Source organism: Monopterus albus, unplaced genomic scaffold (genome assembly GCF_001952655.1).
Source record: "Monopterus albus unplaced genomic scaffold, M_albus_1.0 scaffold101.1, whole genome shotgun sequence".
NCBI classification, from domain to species: Eukaryota; Metazoa; Chordata; class Actinopteri; order Synbranchiformes; family Synbranchidae; genus Monopterus; species Monopterus albus.
This window is the reverse complement of record NW_018127981.1, coordinates 590365-604980: the sequence shown is the minus strand read 5'-3', so window position 1 is coordinate 604980 and position 14616 is coordinate 590365. Positions and strand designations below refer to the sequence as shown.

Here is a 14616-nt window from a genome sequence, read left to right as displayed (position 1 = left end):
GCTCCGGTGGAGCCAGAAAGCCCCCCTCCATCTCCAGGTGCGGTTCCTGTGGCTCCGGCCACCCCTCAGATAATTTATCTGCAACCAGGGGGGTGGAATGGATACCCCCAGCGAACGAGAGGGTCCTATGGAGGCAGAGGAAGAGGAAGCAGTGGACGAATGAGATGCTACCAATGTGGGCAGTACGGCCATGTGAAAGCGAGATGTCCAGAGTGGTCACGTAACAGGCGGGCCCAGGAACAGCAGGGAACTCCCGGGCCCAGTGGGCTGGTGAACTCGGGGCATGGGCCCCCCGGGTACTAGGGAGGCCCTGAGAATCAACAGGGGAATCAGGGAGGGCGTCAGTTACCACTTACAATGAAAACACAAGTGAGTTCAGTTTCAAGCCCTGACGAGGAACCCATGGTGCCAGTTGTTGTGGCTGGCAGGACCATTAAAATGATGGCAGATTCAGGTGCTGCTTACACCTGAACAATTACAGGAAGCTGGGAAATAGCCATATAGCTAGTTGCAGAGCTGACCAGTGTTATGGTAGCCCCCAGGAGGGTGAGGGAGGACTGAGGTTGGACTCAAGTGTGCAGACCCAGGTGCTAGGGGGAAAAACATGATGGTAGCAGGTAACAAAAAGAACACAAAGTATCAAAGGAACATAACATGTGTCGTCTACAGCGGAAGATGATGTATGCGTGTAGTATAGCACATATGTAGTGTGAGAAGAGTCAAGCCAAAACGCACAGTGTCTGTCAGCGTAGCATTCCACCCACACGTACCTAATGCGGCACTGTGTTAGTTAGTTATTTAGCTAGTTATTTATTTAATCTTCCGGCCCCGACGGAGCGTCTGCCAGAGGTATAAGTATGGACCAAGTAATCATCAGGATGCACCCCAGCTGTGTGCATCGACAAACCAGTTGCTAATTACTGGAATGCAACACAGCTGAGGTGCAGAGCCCACATGATGGAGGAGAGAAAGACGGAGGAGAGGCAGTGGCCGCCGAGCGGCCCTGACAACCAGGGAGAGAGTGTGAGTGTATGAGAAGACCTGAGAAGACTGACCTGACAAAACTCCAACCTCTGCAGAGGCCCAAAAATCAAGGTGGTCCTGTGTCTCGCCCTCTGAAACTTTACAATATATTGTACAATAAATGATGATTGGCACTGCATGTGATTCTCCCTGTGAATTAATTCTATACACGACAAAGTTGTCACAGAATTTCAACTTAAGTTTAGGATTTACTCAAAATATATTTGAATCAAGTGAGGGGCAGTCATTTTTATCAGGTAAATTATATTAATTGTATCCATACTATGCAGCCTTAACAAGAACTCTCTCTTTTTATCAAAGAGCCTACCCCTGCGTGGCTATGGGCTGTGGTTGCCATGGCAGTTGGCCTGTTGCTGGTGCTAGCCCTGGTGGTGTTTCTCTTGGTGAGGAAGGTGAGGCGGCAGAAGGCAGAGAGGGAAGGCAATGTCAGGGTGAGACACCGGTCTACAGTCACCGAGAACGACGGCAAAGCCAAGGTCTGGACACCCCACCCAGCTCACCATGAACAACGGGTCAGATCCAGCAGGGAGAAAGAGAAGATCAACTTGAGGAAAAAGAAGAAAGCAAAGGAAGCAGAGAAAAAGAGAAGAAGGGAACCACTGGGGGAGGATGCCATTCGAATGCGGTGAGAAAGATGCTTTGAGAGGATCTCTAGTCTGGAGGAATGATGTCATTTATACAAATATGCTGTATCCTGTACAGTTATTACAATGACTGAATGTCACTTTGTCCTGTTAGTCTGGTGGATTTTGCCGTGATATTTTGTCCTGGAACACGTCTACCTTAAATTTATATTATACATTTACAATTTCACAACAACAGCTGAATGGTAGTTGAGAAAAGAGAAGAGAGAAAATCAATTACAAAAGATTTCCTACCAGTCCCAACCATTTTCATTTGCAACCATCCAAGCAAGAAACAAGTCTGTTAATCTGCCTGTTAGGGTGAACACTGGTGCTTTGATTATTAGTTTTTGTTAATCAATTAAACAGAAAAGTCAGCCACAACAGTTCTGATTATGGGTTTGTTCCAATTATCAAGCAGAAATGCCACACATTTGCTGGTTTATTGATTATGGTTATGTCTATGTTCGGCCGTCTTATTTGTCAGTCTATAACAAGTAATCTGAAGAAATTGTTACAGAAATGTTTAGTATTTTATAACATTTTCTACTGTAAGCATAATGTTAACCTAAAAAAATCAAGAGAATAATCAACAGTGAATATAATCAATAGTTGCATCCCTAACTGCTCCTGGTGATCAAGTCGGTATGGACACATATCATGTAATCTTAACACTGATTGCAGCCAGGAACCTTTGTTGCATGTCAGTATTCCCCTCTGTCCATTTGTTTCCTGCCTCTCTATACAAAGTTGCAGAAAAATCATTTAGATGAAAAGACACTTTTGCAACCCCAACCACAATTAACTCAGGACCATGTTAATTCTTCCTGAGGGATTTGTATACAAGAGAACCACAGTGGTTTATTAATATGATACACAAAAACTGTGCTTTGGTTTTCAGGCCTCTCAAAAGGGACCAGGATATAGGAAGTGACACAGACTTTACCCAGAGTTCGATGGAAGACATCAATGTGAGATGCTCCAGGCGACGCGAGGACCCCTCCATCTGTGACCACAGGACCCCAGAGCAGAAACACTACCGTGCTGGAACCTCACAGCCCCACAGACCTATACAATGTAAGGTTTTTCAGTCATTCATTAACTCGTTTACTCAACCATTCTTTGTTCCCAAAAATGTTATTCCTCTGGTGATCTGGTATATACAGATGGACAACAAATTCAAGGAAAAACCTTATTAAATGATGGCAAAATAGTGTATGGTTTGATTTGCCACTTTTTCCTGTTTTATATAATTGGAAATGAAGTATCTTTGGGTTTGGGTCTTTGACAATATCCCCTTGGTGCTTTTTTTTTTTTTTTTTTACTGTTTTCTGACATTTTATACATTTATATTTTATAGACAATTTTGAAAATAATCTAATAAAAACATCATTTGTTGCAGCCCTAGACTGAAACCACACTATATTACAATCACATATGACACGTACAGCACTTAAATTAGGCCTGTATTCACTGGCAAACTTGGATTCACTTTATTCAACAATGTACACATTAACTAAGAAGTTAATAGAGACGCCATACTCATGGTGTAAGACATTGTAACTAAGCAGGACTTGTACTAACACACTGTTTGAGACATCAAAGACTGCAGGTAAATTATGCATATCCTTCCATATATTTGTGCCTGTATCAAAATCCTTACGTTTCATGATTTTTGTTCCCCCAGCTTCACCTGGAGGATGGGAGAGAAACACCTTGCCACCTCCTCTGCTCAGCCCCCCTCCACATGTCTGTATACAGTTTTTCTATATTCATTGGATTTCTTTCCCATGTCTTTATGTCAATTAGGGTATTGTTGTAAATTAGATGATTTTAGCTGCCTGAGTTGTCTTTTTGCTTGTCATGACTTTACAAATTTTAGTTTCTTCTCTAAGTGTCTTTGGTTTTTGTTTATGATTCTTGTTTAGAACAAGAAAAATGTTTGTTTGGTGCTTGAATTTAATGTTTTTGTTTGTTTAGACCACACTCTATAGAGCCATATTATCTATGTACAAATGGCACTATATGAATGAACAAGTTAATTAAATTTATTAAAGTGTCTTGCCATATTTACAGCCCATCCCTCATGGCATTACAAGACACCTTTACATCATACACTTCTACTTTTTTTCCTGCAAGGAAACAACTTCCAGCCAGCTGGCCGTGCACTATATGTATTGCATGAGTTTTATATTCAATATAGCTTGCCTGTCATTGCAGTCAGCGGAGTGGTGTGGCCCGGATGGGTCTGTGGTTCTGATCCGAGCTGTGCGTAGCGGGCTGGACAGAGTGGTGCTGGAGCTGCTGCGAGCAGGAGTGCCAGTCAACAACACTGATCATACTGGTAATGCATCCCTGTCACAGTTACAAATGTTAATCTGGTACCTGAAAGTCTGGCTCAACCCCAAACCTCAGTATTTGTAAGTAATTACTGGTGCCTGTTTCATCCTACATATAGTAAGAACAATATGAATGCTTAAGATTGTAGTTGATTTCATTTAAGTTACAGTTCACAGGGAAATAAACCATCTCATAAGGCAAGCAAGTTAAAATAATAATGAAGATTTATGTGCAAATGCAGTTTCATCAGTGCCCCTGTAGTTCATTATAGGGTCCAAATACTGTCCTGTGAATGTAATGTCATCACTGAGGTCAGACATAGGGACAGTAATTATGCTTTAACCCTTTTATACATGGTTAGGTTGAAAAATAGACTGATTTTATATATCTTTTTGAACATAAATCTACAGCCATGCTAGTAGCTCTGTGAGGCTGTATTGTGCTAATGCTAACCACAGCATGCTGATGTTTACCAGGTTTATCATGTTCACAACTATTAAAAAAGGGAAAAGAATTTGACAAAATAAAATGACAAAATACAATTAATTAAAACCAGAAAGTGTTGATCATGCTGAAAAACGCTAAAGAATCACTAATGTTATTAAAATTCACCCTATGGAGGACGTGAATGTCTCTACTAGATTTCACTGCAATTCATCCAATTGTTTTTGATAGATGTCATTAAAAATAAAAAATATCAACCTACTGGTGATGCTAGACAAAGAGGGAAGGGATTACCAAAGGCAGTAGGCTTCATCCTCTGGGACCATGAATGAACATCTGCACAAAGGTTTATGGTAATCCATGCAATAGTTCACCTTGGAGAGAAAAACAGCCATTATTTTCTGACACACTGAGGGGTTGAGTAACATCCTCTTTTTGTGTCCCTCCTTTCCTCTCCTGTCCTCTTCTTTCTGTGGCTTCCATATCGCTCCCTCTCTCCTTCTTCAGTTCCCCTGCTGCCCTCCTCAGACTCAGAACAAAGTTAAAATGCTCTAGTGCTCCTGCTCCGGTCAATGGACATCTTAACTTTGTTGCTTATCTGTTTCCTTCTTGCTTTTGCTCCCTTTTGTCTGTCTCTCCTGTCTCCCTTTTAAGACATACCTTATGTTTTGTGTCTTTGTATCCCATCTTTGTCATCTCATTCTCACTTCGGCTGAAACAAGTCATCTCCACATCCCATTCCTTCAATCTCCCTTCCTCTTCACCATCTGGGCTCGACTCTGTTGTGTAATGGTTGTTCATTGGCTGACTTACTCCCTCCCTTCTTCCCCCTCACCTCCCCTCCACTCACACTGTCTCTCTCAGGGAGATCAGCCCTACACTGGGCATGCTCAGTAAACCACCTCTCTCTAACAAGGACCCTCATTCGCTATGGGGCCGCTGTGGACCTGCAAGACAACAAGGTAAGCTTTGGAGGTTTCTTCATGCTACTGGTATTAAGTGGGACTAAAAATCATATTAGACAAATTGGATTACATATCATTCACAAACATCAGTATCTTGTTACATGTATGATTTTTTTTCTACATTAGGGTGAAACGGCACTCTTCCTCTCCGCCCTCCACGGCTGCTATGACTCCACCAGAATTCTCCTCCTTCATGGTGCCAACCTTGAGCTGCATGACCGGAGAGGACGTCGACCGATTGATGTGGCCAGAGAGGGCATGCATCACCAGGTCCTGGAACTTCTGTTGGCTCACCAAATTCAGAGAGGGCCTGTTCCCTTGGATTCAGCCAATGACATGCTGTGGGATGAACGTGGTCTGATGTACTCGCCATGGATCGGATCACAAGGCCTGCCTGGAAGAAGCGCCTCCTTCTCTGGGATCATAGCCCATCATGATATTACTCCACCACCACCAAAGTAAGATTAATCAAATATCATGCACAGACAGTCAACAGAACTAGTTTATAATAATGTACCATGAGCATGTTAGAAATTTTCATAAACAATTTTACAACAATTAATTGATTAGTCATTTGACATAAAAAGTAATCTGATGACATTTGATAAGCATTAATAGTAAACTTTGACCAGTTCCAGCTCATCAATTGTGGGGATATTCTTCATCTTTTGCAATAGTTAACTGAATATCTCTAGAAATCTACATTGGTCAAAAGCATGGGCTTAAGGGACTAGTTGGGAAATTTAAAATGTTTTCTGACATTTTATAGAGTAAAAAATGAATCAAGAGAAACCAATAAACTAGATAATTAATTGATGCTTTTCTTGCTCTGCAGAAAAGCAGTATTCCCAAAAGTAATGTTCATTCAAAAACATACATTTTACACAGCAAAATTGCAGCAGTGAAACCATTACAACATACTATAGTAAGTATAAGGCAGAATCAAAATCCTCGACTTTAAAGTACCTCAGTATATAAACTGAGTTTGAAGATTATCCTAATCACTTTGACTTAGTTTTCTTATTCTTTTTAGTCTATTTTTACTCTACTTTTATTCTATTTTAGTTTTCTAAATGGTATGGCATTCAGTACTAGGTGAGAGAGAAATGGTAGTTTGATTTTCTGTATAGATTGTTTAGGTTTCTTTTGTTGTTGTTTTACTGGCCACCAAATAGCAGCCTTTTAATTGTAAATTGCATTTGATGGGATCAAACATGTAAAACCACCACTACTTTGCCAACTTCTCTATGAAGTCTAATATCGCAATGAATTTCTTGTCTTGCCAGTGACTGGTCGATGAGCCGAGTGCAGTACCCTTCCCCTCAGAACTGGCGCCCACAGGTCAACCAGTCAGCAACAGCACTGGTCCCTCCGAGAGTCATGGGCCGGTCCCCTCGGCCAATCAGCACCTTACAGGAAGTGACATCAGAAGACGAGGATCGTGACAGGCATCAGGAAGCCCCCAGAGCTGCGACACCTCACTTCCTGTCACCCCAACCAGCCCCTCGGCAGCGTTCTTTTTCCTGCACCCAGCATGCACTGCAGCATCGCCCCAGTGCCCACCAACTAGAGCCCAATTACATTATTGTGACAGACAGAACAGCCAGTGAGCCCATAGAAAGAGTAGTTGTTTCACCACCCACAGATACTGACACCCAGTTGGAGAGCCAGCCAGTTGTAAACAGCGATAATCCCAGTAGAGCAGAACAAGCAGCCATGAGTCTAACAAATACAGAGCAGAAAGCTAGAGGTGAGAGGTCGAACAACACAGCTGACTCCAGACAAACAGCTTTGTAGAGAAGGGGACCAAGCTAGGAAATTTCAGCTCCCTAGTAAAGGTATGTTGACCGAGGGATGCTAAGTTTTAGTTTGGAGTTACAGTAGGTAGATATTGTTGTTAAGCCCAGTGCAAAGCAGAAGGCTAACAGGTAGCTGGAGGAGGTCCAACCTTGATTTACTGTAATATTGTAACCTTAATTATTATCCAATATGCATCCATTGCATATTACTTATTTGTTAATTGACTGTCAAATTAATACACAACATATTTGGAGATGTTCCAGCCTAAATCACATCCCCTGTTTTTATTCAGCCTTGATAAAGTATTATTATTATTATTATTTTCTAGGGAGGGGGATACTGTTAAATTTTCTGTATCAATACAGTTGGTAATAAAACATGTTTGACATGAATGCCAGTCAAATGTCTGGCAGTGACCTTGAAACTGATCTACAGTATGTTCACATGTAACAGGTTGTATTCTGATTACTGCAGAAATATCCAAGGAGCCATGATAAAAAATAAACTGTGCACACATTTGCACGAAGGAATCAGAATCCTGCTGCAATAATGTATTTTTATGTAAATAATATGGATTTTTCTTATCCATTTAAATCTTTGAGAATATGGGTGTTTAGCCAGTGACCACCAGAATCTCAAACTCTGTTATCTTCTTATATACCAACTTCTTTTTTCAAATCTTTATTAACAAAACCAATGTACAATGATTAGATGTCAGAGCCTGAAGAAAAGGAAGCAGAATGGCATATCAGAACAATTTAATAAACACTGCCAATAAACTTGACAGTTAAATAAAATTACATGCTTTTCTCAACCTTGCAGTTTAATGATGCACTGTTTTATTAACTTGGAGGTCTTGAAAGGAGATACAACAGAAACACAATGTTAGATGAAAAAGAAATGTTTTTCATGATGTTATTAGGATTAGAATTATGGCTTCATTAGGGGAACATGGTCTTCTTACAAATGGTCACCACACCTAGATGAGTTTCATTTGGGTGAAGAAGCCACTGATGTTTCCGGCCTCCAGGTTATGCATTGAATGTCATGTCTGAGTCATGGTGAGCAGATAGAAGAGCTTCCAGCAGCCTGATACACCATGCAGCAATTTGGAAGTCCCCAAGGCTTCCCAACTGTTTTTGTTTGTTATTTAAAACCCAGCCTGATTTGTAAACGTTACTGGGATTTAAATTAAGTTTGAGGTGGATTTAGTTTGAGCCATTATATAAAATCGTTTGGCCTTAAGTGAAAATAACTCCTGACGATGTCATGACATACACATTTATTTCAGGACACTGGTCAACAAGGACTACACATCTTTTGTCCCACACTGAGCTGTGATTCACACCAATTCACCGCGGCTCTATGCAGATTTGGCGCGTGTCTGCAACACATCTGCATGCGCCATGGATCAAAGGCCTGCTGGGTTAGCGGATTTAACGCCTTTGAGACAATTGTCCATCTCAAACTCCCACTGCCCAGATTCCAGCTGCAGTTTGTTTGATGCTAGAGAACAGAAACGACATGATAAGAATGTGACCGAGCTTTTCATTGTTTTGCTGACTGACCATTTCAGTTACAGAGGTTTACTAGTCTTGACTGGGATTCATTCTATTTTTTTCTTTTCAGCTTCAAACACTAAATGCCTCTAGATAAAGAAAGTCTTCTCGTGGGAAAGGAGGAAACGGCGCCACATTTACTGCTTTACTGCCTGTTAAAACTGATACATCAGTGGGGAGGGTTCCCACGGACAGGGGACGCTTCCAACGCAGAGTGAGATTCAAATGAGTTAGACTGAAAAAAAGTGTTCAATGATATGAGCAGCTCTTTAAACTTGTGCAGTTTCTCTAAAGCGTTATATCATCTAGGTTTGCAGCTTGTGAGTATCTGATATAATGCTGCCATTGTCAGCAGGGTGAAAAGTGCAACACGTTGCTGCCTAGTCCTGGGTGTCGAACTAACGCGGGCGCATTCACTGTAATTATTTCACATGTCCCATATTGATATCAGACTTTGGCTCTACGCAACAACCACTGATCTTAACTCTCGCTTAACATCAATACATATATCTCTACCTTTAAGAAATAAAACAAAAAAGAATCAAGCTAATGATAACTATTAATATTTGACAAAAAAGAAAGGAGTGTACCAGACCCAGAAATACTGCAATACTGGATTGATGCGTGGAGTAAATGGAGTAAGCTCCTATTCCACCTCCTTGTTCCAAAAATCGATTTAATATATGGTTCGCGGGTAGGAGAAGACATATGAGATATTAAACTGATAAGATTTTTTTTTTTTTTTGTGGAAAGCCGAGAAAGTAACGGAGGCTTTCTCCGCACAGTCACTGTGGCTGATGGTCTCAGTATCTTTCTCAGTAACAACTTAATTCTGTGAGATAAAAAAAAAAAACATTCCACACAAACAGCAGTGAAGTAAAAGGCAGACAATCACAGAAAATGTGTAATTCTAACAAAGTATGTTGTCTGCATTATCAACTGTAAAAAGAAAAAGCCATATATGGTCATGTGACACGTTCTAGTCCAATAAGAATTGACAACGTGAGTACTGTCTATATTTACTTATATAACATGTATTTTAGATGAATGTAATGTCACTTGAGTTGTGAATGAGAACAGAAACTGAAAGTCACACAGAGTACTCTCTGAAGTAACAAAAGAATGTCTGATAGATTATCTAACAACCTTACCAAACTACGGGGTCTCCCTCGCCCTCTGGTGGACACTCGCGTGACCTGCGCTCCGCTGACCGCCTGCATGTCCTCTGCACCGTGGGCCATGTCTATTGCCCATCGTGAAACCAAGTTAGTAAAGTAGTAAAGTAAAAGTTAGCCTACTCTATTTGCTGGAAACAGGTGGAAATGGAAGGTAACCCATACCAGCCCGGCTCGGCACGATTAAAACGGGCTGACCCATACTAATGGAAAAACACCACAAGTTCTCCACTTGTATACAGTCAATGTTCTCCACATTGAAGGTTTCTGTAATGCTCTAGGGCAGCGCTCACCCCTGCAGTGCCCAGAAAGAAAATAAAATAGATATTAAAAAAAAATACAACGTCCTAAATGATCTGGCATAGTACAACCCAAGATCAGCTTTACACACGTCAAAACCCCCACATTCTGCAGAAAGATGACTGTAAAAATTAAATAAACATCTATATAACTGGCAATATATTTTATGACTATTTATGACAAAGCATGGCAACAAATGGCTCATTTTACGCACAGCTTCAATTTCCTCAAAAAATGAGTTATTTATTAGGTTAGTTACAAGTGGACTAATAATTATTACACCCTAATATAATATAAAGCTGGGTGCTGGAAATCGAAAAATACAGGGTTTTATTCCGTTTTTTGGATGTTTTTTTCCACCTGCCTAAATTCTTTCTAAGTCGAAAAATGAGAATTCAGGATTAATGGTGTGAATCGCCACCACGTGGGGCTTTTTATCCTCAAGTGTGGGGGTCCACACTTATGCTCCTTACACACGTGCCAGCAAACTCTCAATAAGCACATACACGTTCTTTAGGGATTTTTGGTTTTCTTTATTTACAAATGACAAATAAATTAATGTGCAAAAATACTTCAAAAAATGACGCGTTTGGCACAAATTGGCCTGCGGGAGACTTAGCAGCACTGGATGGAATCATACGTTTACAGTATTTATACAGTTAGCAGATTTTACACATGATCAATGTATTGCACCAAAAATGTTCACGGTCTAGTCAAATGAACAACACATGTTACTGTACTCAGACATTAATCACAATGATAGAGTCATTTAAAGTTCAGTCTGTGAAGCTGTGAAGCTGTGGCCTGGTGATCAGGGCCAGGGTCGCCACAAAGGCTGGGTGATCGGGTGACTCTGAGGCCGGCTCTGTTTGCTCGCCGTACTCACCACTTTCTGGGACTGCTGGGGGGTTGTGGCCAAGCCTCCTCGGTTCTGAACACAACTGGCCACGTTTAGGGCAGGCCGGCACAGTCTGCGCCCGGACCTGTGTAATAGCATCTGAAGAATAGCCTTGGAGGAGTCCCTGAGAAGCAGAGAGCTGGAGGTGGAACTGGAAGAGGAAGCTCTCCAATGGACACCTGCAGAATCAGAGTGTGAGCTGGCAAAGCGAGCAGCAAACAATGCATCCAGTGCTGCTCCGAGCCACAGGCCTTTCCCTTCAGGTCCTAAGAACTGAGTTGCTCTCTGCAGGCAGGTGGAGAAACCGTCTCGGAAAGACAGTTTTTGGCCTCCACCACCACCCCCGGCTCTTGTGGTGTTCTGAAGGAACAGGACTGTGTGCTCCAATATCTCAGCTTTCTCCAGTCTGCGTTGAGTTTCCTCCTATGACAGAAACAAATAGTTAATAAACGATTTCTCACAGTTCCTACTGAAAGGCATTTGCTCTTGTAGCATGAACAAACTGACGCTGGCGCTATGTGACATTTACCTGTCTATGCAGCAGAAGAGTCTTAAGGTTTTCCAGACTGCGGTTTATTCTCTCTCTTCGACGTCTCTCCACCTGTGGTTTGAGAGTCTGCACGGGACAGAAACGAAACAATTAAAAGGATGTAATGAGACTGACACATGAAAACGTTTCACTGTTTTCATGTTTTCTCCCACATACAAAGTGATGTGCATCTCAGACAATATCATTATAGGCTACTAATAGCAATCATCATAAATGATACCAGCACCTTTCTTTTGGCCTTTGCGTCCTCTGAACCCTGAAGCCGTTTCATGATTGAAGTTATGCAGCGATGTCAGTCAGAGCTGAATGTAGTCACCCAAGCTTCAGTGTGGACTTTTAAGCCATAGGTGGGCGTGGCCGTAAGCTCCTCCCATCAGCACCCGGTGTAAGGCTGTTATTCTAGTCACCAAATGTCTGTGGAACAGACAATATTCCAAGAAAACCTCTACTCTGCTGTCTTTTTTAATGTTGGAAGAAGTACTCAGATGCTTTATTTAAGTAAAAGTAGCAATGCCACAGTAAAATACTCTGCTACCATCAAAAGTCCTACATTCAAAGTTTTATTTAAGTGAAAGTACCAAAGTATTGTCATCAAAATATATTCGAAGCACGACACATTATGCAGCTTTCACATTATTGATCCATTACACACATCGCATTTGATGTTACAGCTTGTAAAGGTGGAGCTCATTCTAATTTCGTTGTATTCTTATAATTTGCAGTACTTTATAGACTGCTGGACAGCTTGTGAATCTCCCACCAGGGACTGAGGCTCATTATTGTGTATTTTGTTTCCTTAAACTCATTCTGAAATGTAACTGAAGTTATCGAGTGCAGTGCAAAAAAGTACATTTGCCTCTGAAATGTATTGAAGTTGAAGTATAGAGTAGAAATGAAGCACAGATACGTCAAAACTATACTTATGTACAGTACTTGGATAAATATACTTCGTTACATTCCACCACTGTTTTTTCCCTCTGGTTTGGCAGTCTTCCTCAGTCTGAGGCTTAGTCGTATAGGAGCAGAAGGAGTAGGCATATATTGTTAAAACAATACAATGAAATTATGGATGAGAATGTAAGCTAAATAACGTGGTTTTCCTCACTGATGTGCGGGCATGTACAGCTGTCTTGTCGGGTGTGAGCGGCACACGACTACTGTGAAAGGTGTCATCAACTCGTGTGCCACTGATTAACATCTGTGGGGGAAGCAGCAGACATCCGCCAGCCCAGCAGGAGCTCAGACAAATGACTGCGGGTGATTCACACCATTATTATGTAAGGCGAAACGAGACATGTCGGGTCTCAGGATCCCCCAGGCCAGTAGAAGAGGAAGGAAAAAAGGAGTGTGAAGCAAAGAAAGTCGGGAGAAATGGAAAGCATTTCTAATTACGTGCGTAAAATACTTTCGTTTATGCCAGGTTCTATAACCTGTCTTTGTTTGTGGATATAAACAAAAAAGTCAAAATAGAACTCAGGTCATTTGGTTGATTATTTAAAATGTGTTTCTTAATATACAAAGATATGTAAAGTCTACTGAAAATGGCAGCTACGACAGTAAAATTGCAATTATGCTCGTGAAATACTGACATTTAAACCAAATGGCGGCAGATATGTGTAAGATGTCACTTGTAGAGGCCAACGCGTGGGAACCCGACACCCACCTCTTCTTCACTTTGTTACGATGTATCGATTGTAACAGGTAACAGAGTGTGAACAGAGTTCCCTGCTTGCTTTTCCCGTGAGAGAGTTGGAGAAACCATTTCAACGTTTGCCTAAAGTAGCATGCAAAGATTTAGTCTGTAGAATATTTGATGCAAAAGCAAATCTCAAAGTTTTCACACCAAACTGATTAAACCTGTGCTGTAATCTTTTCGCAGATATTCTACCAACAAATCACATTTCCAAGCAGCATGTTTTATTTTTTTCAAATGATTTTCAAGGGACAACCGCGGCGCGCGTAAAATCTATCCTTTTACGCACGACTCTTCAAATGAATGTGTTCCTATGTTAAAAACAAAACCACTACCTGTGACAATTCTTCTGAATATGTTAGGTGTGTGTGAGGCTTGGGAACCCGAGAGACACCTCTCGCCCAAAACACTTTGCAAACGACGTATCGGTTTTAACAGGTAATAAAGTGAGCCCGAAGCTTCCCGCTGCACGTTCCCAGGATTAGGAAGAGCTGGAGGACGCTCTCCCACTGTTACACCTCGTGGACATTTGTCTGCACGTTGCTATCCTGGATTGCAAATGTGCAACCACTTATTATTGTTCAGCTTGGAAACGGGTGACCATTTGCTTCACGCCCCTCGCACATCCTCAGTTTATCTTCATGGGTCTTGCTTATTTAACCAGTTGGTTTTGTTTTGGTGGGACGTATACTCGGTTCCTTCACTAGAAGTACCAAAACCACAACGTGAAAGTACTCCCGTATATTTAAAACTCCTGCATTTGATATTTTGCTTAAGTAACTGTAAGTAACTGTTTTATTATTATTATTATTATTATTAGATTTTTGTTACTGGTGCCACAACGTGTGATCATAATTTGACTATTGTAGTTGGTTGATTAGGGGGCACAGTCAGGTGGCACAACAGAAATCTAAAGATTAAACTCAGTTTTAAGTTGTTGGACGTTTCTCTAAGGAATTAATAATGTGACCTCTTTGGACCTCAAAAAATAAAGCCATCTAAGTTTGAAGGGGAAATTTCTCTCTTTTAAGAGTATTTTGAGTCTTATAAGCGTATCATATGTTTTATGTAAAATCCTAATCTGTAAATTAACTTGTATATCTGTAAATGTAATGGCGTAAAAAGTACATAAAAAGTAAATAGTTACTCCTAAAGTATATAATAGCATATTTTGAATAAAATGCAGATCCCTGTAATTTTTATTTATGGTTCTTAGTGGCTCCTA

General features: G+C 41.0%; 2 protein-coding genes and 1 long non-coding RNA gene across 5 annotated transcripts in view; 1 reads left to right on the top strand and 2 right to left on the bottom strand.

Annotated features, from left to right (window-relative positions):
- Positions 1-8009, top strand: part of notchl (notch receptor, like) — a 14892-nt gene extending 6883 nt beyond the window's left edge. The window contains exons 5-11 of one of the 3 annotated variants that reach the window (XM_020609677.1): positions 1345-1669; positions 2569-2744; positions 3355-3412; positions 3884-4011; positions 5316-5413; positions 5543-5874; positions 6703-8009. In XM_020609677.1, coding sequence (XP_020465333.1) covers positions 1345-1669; positions 2569-2744; positions 3355-3412; positions 3884-4011; positions 5316-5413; positions 5543-5874; positions 6703-7213 — 1628 coding nt within the window. In that variant the 3' untranslated portion in view covers positions 7214-8009. Of the gene's footprint in view, positions 1-1344; positions 1670-2568; positions 2745-3354; positions 3417-3883; positions 4012-5315; positions 5414-5542; positions 5875-6702 lie in introns of all 3 variants that reach the window. The other 2 variants (XM_020609678.1, XM_020609679.1) reach the window with 2 other exon arrangements.
- On the bottom strand, positions 3880-5322 carry LOC109965576 (uncharacterized). The gene is made up of 3 exons (XR_002275664.1): positions 5112-5322; positions 4746-4825; positions 3880-3968 (listed from the first exon to the last, which is right to left on the bottom strand). It is a non-coding gene; the product is annotated as an uncharacterized LOC109965576 (long non-coding RNA).
- A 2831-nt stretch (positions 8010-10840) lies between the features above and the next one.
- On the bottom strand, positions 10841-11988 carry LOC109965603 (transcription factor HES-2-like). The gene is made up of 3 exons (XM_020609753.1): positions 11925-11988; positions 11678-11764; positions 10841-11571 (listed from the first exon to the last, which is right to left on the bottom strand). The coding sequence occupies exons 1-3, from the start codon at positions 11967-11969 to the stop codon at positions 11062-11064; spliced, it is 642 nt and encodes a 213-aa protein (XP_020465409.1). The 5' UTR covers positions 11970-11988; the 3' UTR covers positions 10841-11061.
- Between the last annotated feature and the right edge of the window lie 2628 nt (positions 11989-14616).